This window comes from Crocodylus siamensis, chromosome 1 (assembly GCF_052110815.1).
Source record: "Crocodylus siamensis isolate JL-2025a chromosome 1, ASM5211081v1, whole genome shotgun sequence".
Classification (NCBI taxonomy): Eukaryota; Metazoa; Chordata; order Crocodylia; family Crocodylidae; genus Crocodylus; species Crocodylus siamensis.
In genome coordinates this window covers 43,532,346-43,548,414 of record NC_143395.1, presented here as the reverse complement: position 1 = coordinate 43,548,414, position 16,069 = coordinate 43,532,346, and the positions used below count along the sequence as shown (strand labels likewise).

The window sequence follows — 16,069 nt, the reverse complement described above, 5'->3', positions numbered from 1 at the left end:
GGTACCTTGAGGTACGTAGAAGACATTTAAAGCTGTGTCTATGGCTGAATTGCTAATTCTCTCAAGCAGCTTCAAATCTTCGGATTCGGACAAATTGAATCAGGAACAGTGATCCAAATCTAATACAACCCATTTTACACACCCATAGTAGCCATGTCATGACTTTGTCCGAGTCTAGCCTCTTTAAGACAGGGATTGGGCCTGAAAAAAGCAAGGAACACCATGAAGAGTTGCATTGTAAGAGTGCAAAAGACTGATAAGGATAGTAGCAGAGTTCCAGACCAGAGGTCTAATTCAGAAAAGGGGCTGATGAGCATTACTAGAGAAAGTAAGAAAGGGGAAGCTCTTTGAGAAAATTATCCAGGAGCACATCTGTGAGGGACCAGCAGGGGAGATTATGCTTAGGGGCAACCAACATGGGTTCATAGAGGCAGGTCCTATCAGACCAACCTGGTGGCCTTCTACGACCAGGTCACAAAATCCTTGGACGCAGGTGTCATGGTGGACACAGTCTTTCTGGACTTTAGGAAGGCCTTTGACACCGTCTCTCAGCCCATTGTCATCAGAAAATTAGGCGACTATGGCATTGATGCCTACACAGTCAGATAGGTTGCAAATTGACTGGAAGGCCGCACCCAGAGATTGGTGGTGGATGGGTCGTTTTTGACCTGGAGGGATGTGGGCAGTGGAGTTCCGCAGGGCTCGGTCCTCGGGCCTGTACTGTTCAACATCTTTATCAGTGACTTGGAGACGAAAAGCACCTTGTTCAAATTCGCGGATGACACTAAGATGTGGGGAGAAGTGGGCATGCTAGAGGAGAGGGAGAAGGTACAACTAGATCTGGACAGGTTACGGGGTGGGCAGATGAGAACAAGGATGGGTTTCAACAGTGACAAGTGCAGGGTACTGCACCTGGGGAGAAAGAACCAGCAGCATCCCTACAGGCTGAGGAACTCCCTTCTTGTCAGGGCAGAGGCAGAAAAAGATCTTGGTGTCATTATTGATTCCAAGATGAACATGGGCCGCCAATGTGAGGACGCAGTCAGTAAGGCTAACTGCAGCTTGTCGTGCATCTAACAGAAGCATCACAAGCAGGTCCAAGGAGGTGGTCCTCCCCCTCTATGCGGCACTGATCAGGCTGCAGTTGGAGTACTGCATCCAGTCCTGGGCACTGCGCTTCAGGAGGGATGTGGCCAGCATCAAGAGGGTCCAGAGGAAGACCACCCACATAATCAGGGGGAAGCAGGGCAGGCCTTTGAGAGGCTACGGGACCTGAACCTGTTCAGCCTCCACAAGGGAAGGCTGAGGGGGGATCTGGTGGCCATCTGTAAACTTACCAAGGGGGACCAGCAGGCAATGGGGGAGTCCCTGTTCCTCTGAGAACTACCAGAAGTAACAAGCAATAGCAGCCATAAGTTGACTGAGAGTAGTTTCAGGCTGGACATCAGAAAGCACTACTTCATAGTTAGGGTGGCTAGGATCTGGAACCAACTTCCAAGGGAAGTGGTGCTTGCTTCTACCCTGGGGGTGTTCAGAAGGAGGCTAGATAATCACCTAACCCGGGTCATTTGACTCCAGTACTCTATCCTGCCCATGGCAGGAGGTCAGACTTGATAATCTGCTCAGGTCCCTTCCAACTCCACCAGCTATGAAACTGTGAAAGTTGGAGGAGCTGCAGAGCTGTTATAAGTGGAGGCCTGCAGTGTAAAACAGCAGCACTGTCCTGGCAGGCTGAACTCAAAGGTAGAAGGATGATCCTGTGAGGTTGCTATGAGAAGCAGTTCTGCAATAGTAGGGCTTGTAGCTACGAAAGCAGTGGGGGCAGACGGAGGGACGAAGACCAGTGGGGCTTTTCAGACCTTCCCATAATGGGAGAAGGGGTAGAAAGAAGCATGGAGGATTTCATAGATTTCATAGACGTCAGGGCTGGACGGGACCTCGGGAGATCGAGTCCAGCCCCCTGCCCAAAGGGCAGGAAGTCAGCTGGGGTCATAGGATCCCAGCAAGATAAGCATCCAATTTACTCTTGAAGGTGTTCAATGTAGGTGCTTGAACCACCTCCGCTGGCAGACTGTTCCAGACCTTGGGGGCTCGGACAGTAAAGAAATTCTTCCTTATGTCCAGCCTGAAACGGTCTTGCAGGAGTTTATGACTGTTCGACCTAGTCATCTCTTGGAGCGCTCTGGTGAACAAACGTTCCCCCAGATCCTGGTGGTCACCCCTGATAAACTTATAGGTGGCCATCAGATCACCCCTGAGCCTACGCTTTTCCAGGCTAAAGAGTCCCATGTCTCTCAGCCTATCATCGTAAGATCTGTTTTCCTGACCTCTGATCATGCGTGTGGCTCTCCTCTGGACTCTCTCAAGCTTCTCCACATCCTTTTTGAATTGTGGAGCCCAGAACTGGACGCAGTACTCCAGCTGCGGCCTCACCAAGGCCGAGTACAAGGGGAGAATGACGTCCCGGGATTTGCTCGAAAAGCATCTATGGATGCAAGCCAGCGTTTTGGTCGCTTTACTAGCCGCAGCATCGCATTGCAGGCTCATATTCATCTTGTGGTCAGTGATGACCCCCAAGTCTCTTTCTTTTGTAGTGCTATCCAACGTAGCACTGCCGAGCCTATAAGGATGCTGCAGGTTTTTCCTCCCAAGGTGGAGAACCTTGCATTTTTTGGTGTTAAACACCATCAAGTTCTCGTCCGCCCATTTGCTGAGCTTGTCCAGGTCAGCCTGGATCACCCGCCTATCTTCTGGCATGGATGCTTTGCCCCAAAGTTTGGTGTCATCGGCGAACTTGGCCAGTCCACTCCTGACTACAGTGTCCACATCATTAATGAAGATGTTGAACAATATGGGTCCAAGGACAGAGCCTTGAGGGACCCCACTGGTCACAGGGCACCACGATGAGTGACTGCCATCAATTACAACCCTCTGGGTCTGACTACGGAGCCAATTTCCCAGCCAGCGGATCGTGGTGGAGCCAAGGCCACAAGTGGCCAGTTTGGCCAAGAGGTGATCATGGGATACCAGATCAAAGGCTTTTTTGAAGTCAAGATATATGACATCAATCTCCCTTTGGGCAAGGGGCTAGACTCGATCTCCCGAGGTCCCTTCCAGCCCTAATGTCTATGAAATCTATGAAATCTTTTCCCTCGTCCAGGTGATAGGTCACCTGGTCATAGAAGGAAATGAGATTGGTCAAACAAGACCTACCCACAACAAACCCGTGCTGGCTATCCCTTAGGATGTTAGCCTGGGCCAGTCCATCAAGGATGGCCTCCTTAATAAACTTTTCTAAGATCTTCCCCAGGATAGAAGTCAGGCTAATGGGCCTGTAGTTAGCCGGATCCACTCTCCTCCCTTTCTTGAAGATCGGCACCACATTGGCCGTCTTCCAGTCTTCAGGCACTACACCAGAGCGCCAGGAGTTTTCAAAGACCCGTGCCAGGGGCTGGGCTATGACGCTCACCAGCTCCTTGAGTACCCTGGGGTGCAGATTGTCAGGGCCGGCTGACTCGAAGGTATCCAGCTTCTCAATGTGTTCCTTCACGAAGTCAGCATTTATGGAGGGTAGGGGATCCCCAGCACCCGGATCTCCCTGTCCCATAGCAGGCATGGGCGTCCCATGGGACTGATGAAAGACTGACGCAAAGTACCTATTTAATAGGTTGGCTTTTTCCTGGGCATCAGTTGCCCCATCTGGTTTAGCAGGGGTCCAACGTTGTCCTTGCTTTTCCTCCAGCTCCCCACGTATCTGAAAAAGGACTTTTTGTTGTCCTTGATGCTTGAAGCTTGTTGGAGTTCAGTTGCAGCCTTGGCTTTCCTGGTTTGCTTCCCTGCAGGACCAGACCAGTGCGGAATAATCCTCCTTGGAGGTGAATCCCGTTCTCCATCCTTTTAGGCTTTCCTTTTTAGCTGTAGGAGGTCCGCTTGGTCCCTGGAGAGCCAGGAGGGCTTGCTGTGCCTTCTTGCTGCCTTTCCTCCGTGTTGGAATAGATTAAGCTTGTGCATTGATTTAGGACAGGACGCTCAATAGTGTGGGCACAGGAATAGAAAGGAGATTAACTCTCAGGTGAATGACCTGGAGGGTAGGGAGGGCATCAAACCTAGAGAAATGGCCTGCCTTCTTACCTCGTACTATGAGTGTGCTTGAATGGCTTTCCTGAGCAACCTGCTGATGGTAGCACATGTACCAGTAAATGATGCCTGAAAGCAAGACTTGAATTGGACTCAGAGGGAATAACATTCCTTTCCCACAGCACTTTTTAAAAGATCAGTAAAAGTTACAAAATTTAAAATGAAAGCTGCTAGGGAAGAACGTAAGAGATCATTTTCAGGGAACATGAATAACTTTATAGTTACAAAGATCTTAATAAGAAACCTGCTCTAGCTTCTCAAAACCAAGTGACCTTATTACTGAGTAACACTTTTGAGTTCCATTATAAACAATCTTTCTGTCATTTAAAAATCACATGCGCTATAGAAAATGCTTACTTCTACAACACTCAGCATTTCTAGACAGCTGAATCTCAGAAGAAAGGACATGCTTATGATTGTGCATTGTCAGTGTTATTAGGCAGCATAGCTAAACTCAACCTGGTTTCCTGCCATGATAACCTGGCCTTGAAGGTCTTTTCTAGTTACAGCCAAAAAAAGGACAGGACATTCATTTTTAAATGTCAGGGAGGACCACCATGACTCTAGATGTTAAAATAAGTGTTTTTTGCTGCAGAGCAAGTTAATAACAGCTATTGGAAAACCTGGCCTCCTAAAAACAGACTGAGATTAAAAGCCGTTGTCCACTGCACTGAACTCAGAAATACACATCCTGTGTAGAAGGTAACATAACTATAAATAGCTATGTGCTGCTGTACAAATAGTTCTAAATAATCAATTTGAGAACAATTTCTGGTCCAATACCCATTACTATAAAGCAGAGGTCAGCAAGCTTTTTGGAGCAGTGGACCAAAGTGGCACAACTTGATGCAAAGGCAGGCTGCTGCTTGCAACATGTTCACTGGTTTCCTACTGCTGAATTCCCTGTTTTCCTGTGATGCTGAATTTCCACTCATAGCCTACATTGCAAACCAGATATGATCCATGGATCATAAGATGCAGACCCCTGCTCTAAGGAATTTGATTTTCTGTGGTCTTTTTTTAAAAAACGTTTAGCATTTTGGTATGTGCTGAGTCATGTTGACCTAATTTCAGGATGGCATGTATCAGAAAGAGAACAAAGTAATTTAGAAAAGTAAGTAACAAAGAATAGTTTTTCATTAGAAAATGTTTAGCATATTGTGAAGAGTCCTAGAAGCAACTTACTTGTTAGTTTAATTGACAGGGTCTCAAATTATTAGACTTACTGATGTCTTTCCTTTTAAAAGGAAGGACATGCATCAGAACACATTTTGCTTGCTTAATTTGTTAACTACAGATTGTTTCTTACCAGGTCTAATTACAAGTGAACATCTGTTTGTCTCTAATACATCAATGGACTTCAGAAAAGTGGACTTTGACAGACTCCAAGATCTAGCAGGCAGAATCCCACTGGACGCAAGTTTAAGGAAAAATAACAGTCCAGGAGAGTCAGTTGTTCTTAAAGAGACTATATTGAGGACAAGAAGAGGCTATTTCAGTATGACGTAAGGCGAGGAAACAATCTGATTAGTTAAACTGTGAGCTCTTAAATTAGCTGAAACTTTAAAATTAATCTTACAGAGGAAACTTCTACTATTGAGTATAAAAGAATAGTAAGAACAAGGATGGACAAAAGTAGAAAGGCATTTTGAGATCCAGATGGTAAGGTAAGAGGTAGCAAAAAATCTATAAATACATTCAAATAAGAGGAGGCTCAAAGAAAGTGTATATCTTTTGCTGAATGGGGAGGGAAAGTTAATGGATAATCCAGAGAAGGCTAAGACTTGTTTTACGTCAGTTTTCAGAAAAAAAATCCTGTCAGATGACTAGCACAGTTAGTATCAGTTATCAAGAAAAGAGCTGGGGAAAAAACAAGTTACAGATTACTTTGTTGCCTTCAGATCACCAGAGACTGATGAGATTCATCCTCAAGTTCTTAAGGAACTGAATGTAATAATTACAGAGCCATTAACTGTAGTCATTTAAGAACTCATGAAAGTTAGGTGTGGCCCCAAAAGACTAGAAAAGGGCAATTATAGGACCTGTCTTTAAAAGGGGCACAAGGAGAACCCAGGGAATTGTAGACTAGTCAGTTTAACTTTGATAACCATATCACTGAACAGTCTGTATGTAAGAATTGTCCCTACTCTAAATCAAGATCCCATGGAACAGAATCACCTGGAATGTGGGGAACCCTATAGATCTAGAAATTTGGCAGCATGGCTAGCGGTGACAAGACAGAAGACTGGAGCTGTGACAATTAAAGGTTCTGCCTATTGTCTTACCACCAGATTTACAGACCTTTGATATACCTCAACTGTAGTAGGGCTTTGATGCTTTTACACAGTCTCATAAATAATCTCAGGAAATATGATCTAGTTTAATCTTACTAAGGTGGGTGCAAAATTTAGGATTATTAAGGTGGGTGTATAATTCATTGGATAATCATGTTTAAAGAATAGCCTTCAACATTTCAATGTTAAATGGGAAGGAGGCATTACATGAAGCTTGCAAGAGTCTGTCCCCAAGGGTAGTGTTCCATATCTTCTTAAATGATGAAATTTTGCAGCACTGCAACACAGCCAGTCATTTCCTATATTGCTTGTGGGCATTCAGTTGTTTTATTCCTAAATACAGCACTCTGTAGTGTCCCTAATGCATTTCAGACCTTTTCTCCACTTTGTCAAAACCATGTTTCACCCTAATGCTATCTTGTGGAGTATCTACTACGCCACCCCTATGTTGGTGTCATCTCTGACTTTATTAGGTGTACCCAGAAGTTTTAGTAGACCACAAGGCTAAATGAGTCAGCGATATAATAGTAGGAAATTAAGATGGTCACATACTGGGATGTATTAACTACAGTGGAGTACATAGATCCATAATTCTTGCCTTATGGTTAGCACTGGTGGGATATCACCTGGACTACCATGTCCAGTTTTGGGCACTGCAGATCAAGAAAGATGTGGACAACTTGAAGAGTGTTCAAAGGACAGCAGTAAGAATGATCAGAGGTCCAGAAAACATGACATACAAAGAAGGGTAGGAAGCACTGTTCACTTCTTTGAATAAGCAGTGTAAACAAAGTAGTTATTTTCTAATTTTTACATCTTTACTTGAACTATGAACATTGTGTAAAAATTCTTGGAAGCTTTTTCCAAATATGCTGAAGCAAGGTGGTTTTCTATGATTAATATGAGGGCACTGAAGATGTGCAACCTGTTGAACGTTTCATTTTCTGGAGGCTACTTTCACAGAGTTCTAATGATATTATAGTCTAATGCAGAGTTGCTGTTGAGAAATATAGTTGGTATTTCAGCATGTTATGGTGTTTGGAGTTGCACAGCCCTCTTCAGTGGGCAGCATGAAGACAGAGGTTTATGGAATTTAATTAAGGGTGCGTCTAGTTGATTACTGTAATTTTTTTTAAATGTTATTTTAATTTACGTTTAGATGCAAGGCTGAAGCGTCCTCTTGTGATATGTTTCTCCTTTGTGTTATGGCAATATTGAGTGTTTTCCATCAATATTCCACATTATAGGGAATTCCCAGTCTGTGTACTTACTTTTAAATGTTTGCTTTAAGTGGCGGTGGTGTTTCAGTCTCAAAAGGTCAAAAATGGTGATTCAAACTGATATTTGGATTTTTTTTTAAGAAGAACCAATTTAAGCCAAACTATCTAAGCTGTGGAAGAAATTATGTTAGAAAGGGTGCAATAATTTTAAAATATATTAAGAAATAATTTACTGCTGCTTTCCTAATTCTGCAGTAAATCTGAGTAAAATAACACCAGTTATCCCAGTCTTTAACTAGATTGTTTTAAACAGCTACATAAAATTCTGTAACAATCAGCTGTATTTACATTGGCCAGGAAAAAAAACAGAGCTTTTACTTAATCATACTAACACTGCTGGCATGTTCTTCGATTAAAAGCTTTTGCTGACTCAGTTTGAATTTGGACATGAAAAGTGAGCAGGTCTGTTGTGCTGGATATTCAGTTTTTAAACTGCTTTATCCTGAATAGGTCAGAACTACTTTCCACACTAAGAAATAATCTAAAGACATGCCAAAAAGAACCTTCCCCCCAATTTCTAATGACATTAACTTATCAGTAACACAAATGGGGGACTGCTTAGGAACTTGGAAAGCTAAAAGCAGCCAAATAGTGTCTCATTTGATTTGATAAATATATCAGAAACTCTGCCTAAACTGATAGTTAAGGGTAGCCTTTCCTGTCAGCCTAAAGGGTGTATTTAGCAAAGGATCTAGAATGCGAACCCTTATAACTGGGACCCAGCAGAAGCACAGTCCAATTGTGGAAGCTCTTCTGAACCTCTGTATGAAGATGACCCCAATCTCCCTTGTTTCTTGGTCAGCTTTGGTCTGCATTGGATTTGGCCACTTTCCCATGCACTGCAGGCATTGAGCACCCCCTTGAATTCCTTTCCCAAAGTTCTGGTTCTTCTGCACTCTGCCTCCTCTCTCTCTAGCATGTATAAACACAGTTCACAGACTGATTTATGTAGGATAGTATTACTCTACCAGCTAGAGCCATGGACACAGCTTTGGCAGATTATGCAAGTTAAAACAGTAGTGGGGAAGGGTGGCTCATAGTTTGGCTTGGTTGAGTGCAACTTAAAGGCCAATAGTGTACACATGCAAAAAGAGAAGAAAAGCAGAAGTGAAAACCTGATCCAAAGAACCTGTTAATAAATTGGGTTGTAGTGGTTCCAGATCCCCCTGTGACTAAACTGTTAGGCACAAATTACTCTGGCACAGAATGCTGTTTGCCTATGTAGTCCATAGATAAACTTGAAATCTTCAAAACTTGATGAAGAAAAAAATCTTTACTGTGTTTATTTAAACTTTTCATTTGGCCAATTTAAAAATGCCATCAATTTTAAGATTTAATACCTAAAGTAATACTGAAGAATCAAAATGTAATAATTCATGTCAAGTTGCTCAAATTTTCAACATGGATAAGAGAAAAACTGAACTATTTCTAAAGAAATAATGTAACTTAAACAGTCATCTCCAACTTGATTTGAATGCAGTGCTTAGAAATGTAAGGCTCTGGCCAGTTTTTGGTTAGTACCCTGAAAAATTCCAGATATATTTTTGCCAGTTTAAGCAATCTATAACATTACAAGAATGTAGTGTAAGAGCTATAGTATGCTAAGCAAGGTTCCTTTCCAAGTCACACTCAGACCTACAAACTTCCCTTTAACTAAACAACTTTTCTGCTTCAAATGGGAGGAATTCAAGCCTCTAGAAGCAAGGCAATTCATTATTTACAAAACGTAGGGTTTTCGTTTTTGTTATCTTTCTACTATAGGTCCATATATAAACTTGAAATCTTAAAACTTGATGCAGGGAAGACCTGTCTTTGTGTTTATTTAAGCACCTAATTATTGGGGGAAAGGTGTGGGGTAGTGTTAACTTGGACTTCAGTCACTACCATGATTGAGTTGCAACTTGGAGCTTAAATTTAGGCATAGAGGGCGTATCTAGTGGTACGCTTTACTGCTGAGTTGACTAATTAGCCCCACAGTGAAGTGTTACCATCTACACATGCATCCGTATCAGGGCACAGTAAATTAATTAACTCCTCTGTAGGATAGTACTGTCCAGGACAAGTACTGTCTTACAGTAGAGTGATTTATGGTGCTGTAACACTCATATGTAGATGGTGACCAGGGCTAGCTGGGGCAGGGAGGGTACTACAGCGAGGGGGCTGCCTGCCAGCTAGCCTCACATTGTAGTGTCCTTGTGTCCCAGCCACCCCCTCCTCCACCCACTGTCACCACCTGGAGCCCAGGGCTGATCCCCTGCCAGACCAGGGATACTCTGCTGTGGCTCAATGTGCTACAGTCCCAAGCACATGTAAATGCTGCACCTGGGAGAAATAAACTCTGGCACTCATATTATGCCAGAGTTTATTTCTTCATCCTAATTGCATATGTAGATGCACTCAGTGTCTCATTCAGAAGTTCCTAAATAAGTCATTACCAAAAGTTTCCAGCCATACTTTACATGTACTGCGAAGGGCAACACGTTCATCAAGTGATACCTTATTTTTTCATCTTATCAGCTGGTGACTGGAGTATGGGAAGGAGGATACAATTTCTTCTGTCAGGATACACACAGCGGAGGTGAAGCTGACATGAAGGTACATTCACTTCAGACCCTCAATTTTTTTTAAAAATTGATTGCTGTTGATGAGTGAGGAGCAGAGCAGTATTGATCGTTGTTCATGTTCCGATTAAACAAGCCTTCCCCCTCCCCCTTCCTTTCTCAGTGTAAAGGAAATCCAGTATAAAGGTAAGTCCATAATATGATCTAAGCATGTTTGGTATTTGGAATAAAACACTTTGAACCTGGGCATGTGTTTAATCGATACTTAATGCACATGGCATCTGGGCATATATTTAGAATATCGGTTTGTAACTGTCCATATTTAGCCATAGCTCCCTTTCTTCCCACTTTCCAACATGAATGCTGTCTATCAAACTGCTTTTCCCTACCTTCAGAAAAAGTCTTATGTTATGATTCTCTGTTGAGGAGTCTCACTTCTGAATACCATTCAGACCTGCTTTTTACTGAGAGCACAGCAGTAACATGTTGCCTGTTTTGTCTTACTGTGCTCCCTAGGTGCATTGCTATAGCTTCATAAGACATTCTCTGTCATCCTTCTGTTGTATTCATAGTTACAACTTCATATTTGATTTAGAAAGACTAAGTCAAGGAATGGGCTGAAGCTTTACAGACATCACAATAAAAGGCTGTGGTTTGAGATGTTTTGTTGAGTTTAATCCCTTGCAGAGTGAGAAAGTAAAACAAACCCAAACTCTGGAGAATAATATTGCTAAAGGGTGTTTTTCCTCCTCCTCTCCCTTTTAGATCATACGTGTCCTCTGGTGGTACTATTTCTCCAAACTCATCGAATTCATGGATACCTTCTTTTTCATTTTGCGAAAAAATAATCATCAGATCACTTTTCTTCATGTCTATCACCATGCAACAATGCTGAACATTTGGTGGTTTGTTATGAACTGGGTGCCTTGTGGTCACTGTAAGTACTTTGTGAGGAGAAAAACCTTGTAGGCTTCCATTACACTTTTATGTCCCAAGACTGTTACAAATTGCTCCCAAGCAACACTCATTGACTTCAGTCTTTGGCCTGTCCTTTTTAGAGGTGGGTGAAATGTTAAGATGTTGTGTGAAATTGCAGTGGCTGGTGCTGCTCGTAGGCATTAAGCTGTCTGCAGACCTTAACAGTAGAGATTTATTGGACAGGGGTGACATGAAAGTGAAGAGAGAGTAGTTTTTCTGAGTTGCAATATGATGTTTACCATATGCTATATATTGACTCTTATACCTGTCATTTTTTGCCCACTTTGTTTGATGTGCCATGCAAACCCTCAAATAAAGCAGCATCCATCATTTAAAATAGGCTCAAAAGCCATGTATGAAGGTGACTAAACAATTAGACTCAAGAACAGTGATTTGATTTCTATCAAGCTTTGCCACTCCAAGATGTCCTTTCCTTTAACGTATTTTATTACACAGATGTCTGTAACAAATTATTTCAGTTAGTCTTTGTCCCCTGAGAACTAATGAATTTGACTAAATGCCTCTTTATCTGTTCCTGTCCCCTTGTTTAAACCTTGCTAAATACCACTGTCTGCTGGCAGCCTAACTGTTCTTTAATTCTTTAATCTCAGTTGCTGATAGTTGACGCTTAGTTTCCCAAATGCATTAGCATAGGCTACTTGTGAGTCAGCTGCACTAAAAAGATATTGGCTTTTGCTTCTTAGGAAAAACTTGTTTAGGAAGAGCTTCTATCTGATGTTGTAAGCGTAGGAAATAAGTGATGTGGATTCCTAAACCCTCCTTATTACTAAGCAGAACAGTATAAAAACTGTGTACAATTTTTTGTTACTATAAAACCATACTTTTTAACTTTGAAAAAAGTGCATCTGTAACAACATTATTTTGTGGAAAAGTCAACTACCTGTTTGTACAGGCTTTAGTGTACAAACACACTTATTCCATGTTCTTTTTTTCTTTTCTTTTTTTTCCCAATCTAGCTGTTCTGTTTGGACTTTAATAACACTATGCAATTTTGTGATGGGCAAGTAAATGTATCTTTAATAGCAGAGAAAGTAAGTAACTGCTGTAAACAAAGGCAATAAAACTGATAAACTGAGCATCCAAAAATCCCTATCCCTGTGTGTCTTGTAACAGGGGACAGGCCTAAAATTAGACCTATGAAGTTTTTGATTTATGGACGTGTTCTTGTACCTCTATTCTACCTGTTTACTCAGTTCTTCTGAGCAGAGCGTCTTGTAAAGATAAACAGTGCAGAAGCAGAAGGATGACACAAAATGTACTGATCATATGTGCCTCAGCCTCCTTTGCTTGTTGGCCTTTTGCTCACCTCAGCCTTTGTTTCAGGAAAAATGGTCATCAAAGCATTTTAAGTAGTCACCTTTTGAGGCCATCACTTCAGCTTGCATTCCATACAGCAACATGTGATATAATAAAATGCTCTTTCTTTTTCCCCACTGCATTTTAGCATACTTTGGTGCCACTCTAAACAGCTTTATTCATGTTCTCATGTACTCCTACTATGGACTGTCTACTATTCCAGCTATGCGTCCATATCTGTGGTGGAAGAAATACATCACTCAGGGGCAGCTGGTGAGTTACTTATTCTTCAGTCCCTTGAATAAGCTATTATTCTTCAGTCCCTTGCATAAGCTATAATAGGAGGATGGGACTTTAACTTTTTGACTGAAACTTGTAAACTTTTCAGGGGAGGGACAGTGGGCTAGTCTCCTGGAGGTGTTTGGGTACCAAAGGAGGCAGTTGGGGCTTATACATCTATTTTTCTCTTGAGTGCCTAGAAAAATGGTGTCTTATGTACCCTACTAATTACAGTAAGGGCTTCTGAATACAAATCATATAATATTAGTTAACACAAAGGAATTGTGATGTTTCTTTCTTAAGCTTTTGTGATTTGAAGCTTAATTTATTCCTGTGACCTAGCAGTGGATGTTCAGGGATTCCCTGTATTCTGGCTATAGAAAAGCAAGTTCTCTCCCAGCCATTTGTAACCAGTGCATTCTTTTTAAGCATTTTTTTCAGTCATAGGCTGATGCTGTGATAACAGAGCAGAAGCTGAATATGACTTAAAGTCCACAGTTAACAAGGCCCTTTTCTTCTAGGACTGCAAAACAATTGTCTTTCTGTCTAGTTTCTTGTGTAGCTGGTTATAAATGGCTCTTTAAAAACTGTTCAGTATTTCTTTTCTCCATCTGTACATTAAATAGGTGGATTTTTTCACTTACATTTGACATGGACTCCTTATATCTATTCATATTACTTTTTTTACTCAGCCATGGGTCCTAAATAAGCTGTGTTGAGCAGGCAATAAAAATGAATGTATTGGGGAATATGTATAAAGACCAATATGTGTGTGTTCGGGGAATACAAGGGTTGTTTGTTTTGCTGCTACCTCTAATTCATAGATTTCAAAACTGTGCCTGAAGGAGAGAACATATTGTATTGTCACCTTGACAGATCAGGGAATTTAGGCATAGAGAAGTAATCTGCCCAAGCAGGTCAGTGACAGCAGTGAGTAGATTCAATTTAATGAGATGCTAATTATATGAGCACTGAACAAATGTTGTAGGTGGGTATGAAAAGTTCAAGACCAAGCTAAAGAGTGGTGAGAACATTGGGAGATTTGATTCTTTGTATCTGTGAGCATCTTTCCTCCCAATACAGTGCAACTTCGTCTGTTCCATCTCTTTTGTCCCAGCGTTAGACACTACTTTCTTTCTTTCTAGTTGATTGGTTCCATTGTAAAACTTCCAGATACCTAAAACAATTCCCTGTCAACCAGATCATACCACCTAATGGTATCTATGAAGATTGTCCCACCTCCCCAACCCAGGTTACAGGATGCAGTGTTTGTTTCCCTACAAGATGGATTAAACTGTTTTTTCTGGTTCTCAATAATTTTCCTTAATTCATCAGTCACCATATAAGAATGAAATTTGACCAAGGTCCTTTGCAACACTTAGGTTGTGAATAGTGACAGTGCTGGATGGGGACTACTGACACAACAGCCAGAGGTCCCTGAGTACACCACACCACATGCTGCAGAAAGGTTTCCAGGGTGACCTCATGTAGTTCAGCTGGTCACTCATGGGGAAGGACTTAGAGCAGTGTGTTGCCCACAGAAATTTTTCAGCCCAAAAAGTTCTAAAGCAGTCCCTCCTCTTCCTCACCTGACACACATGTCTTGACATTAGGATCAGGGGTCATTTAATTATGTTTCTGTATTTTAAGAAATAGGTAAAACATCCCTATGATAGTTTTTATATAACAAGTTTATGTAACCAAACTCACCCATGCAAATATTGGCCAGTTTAATCACAGAACAAAATTCCTAGTCATTTGGTTTCCTCACCCCTTTAGACCAGCACCCTCAATCCTTTCTTTCCCCAACCACAGGATTACGCTTAAATAGATCGCATGATTTCTATAGATCCAGTGAGGTCTACCTGTGCAAAGGGCAGGAAGTACATGATTAGCTTTTAGGCTGGTATGGTGAAGGAATCCAGAGCTGCACAGTTACATTGTACTTTGGTCCCAGGTAAAGTGGCAATAGATTTTAACTTCGTAATGGTTTTGCATCATAATGAAATACTTATTTTTTGTAAAGGCTGAAAGTGGATTTTATACCTCAGTGCATTTTAACAGTTTTTATTAAATAAAACTCATTTAAAGAAATGGTCTGTCAAGCAGTGTTTGTTTAAAAAAAATCTGATTCATACCAGGAAGGCAAACTATTTTCAACATATTTTAGTGATTATTTTAACTTGCTTGAAAATGTATTTCACTGGTATTTGTTTTCCTCCTTGTTGCATCACACTCTTTTTTTCTCTCTCTTTCTCTCTTTCAGACTCAGTTTGTCCTGACAATCTTCCAGACCAGCTGTGGTGTTGTTTGGCCATGTCCATTCCCTCTGGGGTGGCTGTATTTCCAAATTTCCTATATGATTTCTTTGATTATCCTCTTCACAAATTTCTACATTCAGGTAAAAGTAATATCCATTCATTCTTTGTACCCTTCTGGTAATTATCTATGTTTTAAAAGTGTTGTGCAGTAACATATTTCTTTGAGCCTTGAATTGTATTTAGGTGCTTTTTCCCCCTCTTACGTGAACTTTTTTTTTTTGTTTTATTGCTTAACTCCCACCTCCCTTCAACCCGTCTTCATCAAATGCTTTTAGTGCACTGTATATGCAATCAAGGAAGATTAGGAAATTGAATAACAAGCAGAAGCTGAATGTTACCAAATGCTTTTAGCATTTGGTAAATAAAAGAGTGTGCAAGAGAGAAGCAGTGACCTATGAAGCTGATACACGTTTTATTCACATAACATTATCATTGCTGCAAAAATAGAGCCTAACTGTCAGAAATGATAGCATCTTTCAAACATTTTCTCAATATCTTACATCTAAACCATTGCCAAAAATCTTTTTTTTTTTGATCCACTTGCATTGAGATTTGCTGTATATCCAGTACAGCAAAACTAGTGGATTAGTGTTCACTCCTCTGGCTCTAAAACGTATACATAACAACTCATGAAAATTGTATATGATCTCTGAATATGTCCAGAACTTAACGTATATTTCATTGAAAAAGGCAGGAATCAGGCTTTTGTGCTAGGATGTACAAGGCATTGCATTTTTTTTTTTCAATTGCCATCCAAACCAATTAGTTTTGATGGTTTCCTTTAGCATAATTTAGCCTTGCCATGTGTTTACAAAATTTCTTAACTCTTCCTAACAACATCTTTGTACTGTTTGTTTTCTTGCTCTTTCTTCTTTAGCAGGATATAATCCCTCCACACATGG

General features: G+C 41.2%; 1 protein-coding gene across 4 annotated transcripts in view; it reads left to right on the top strand.

Moving 5' to 3' along the window:
• ELOVL5 (ELOVL fatty acid elongase 5) overlaps positions 1 to 16,069 on the top strand; it is a 55,755-nt gene that overhangs the window by 37,666 nt on the left and 2,020 nt on the right. For all 4 annotated transcript variants that reach the window (XM_090033766.1, XM_090033794.1, XM_090033775.1 and 1 more), the window contains exons 4-7: positions 10,229 to 10,306; positions 11,038 to 11,209; positions 12,716 to 12,840; positions 15,113 to 15,247. In XM_090033766.1, coding sequence (XP_089889892.1) covers positions 10,229 to 10,306; positions 11,038 to 11,209; positions 12,716 to 12,840; positions 15,113 to 15,247 — 510 coding nt within the window. The remainder of the gene's footprint in view (positions 1 to 10,228; positions 10,307 to 11,037; positions 11,210 to 12,715; positions 12,841 to 15,112; positions 15,248 to 16,069) is intronic.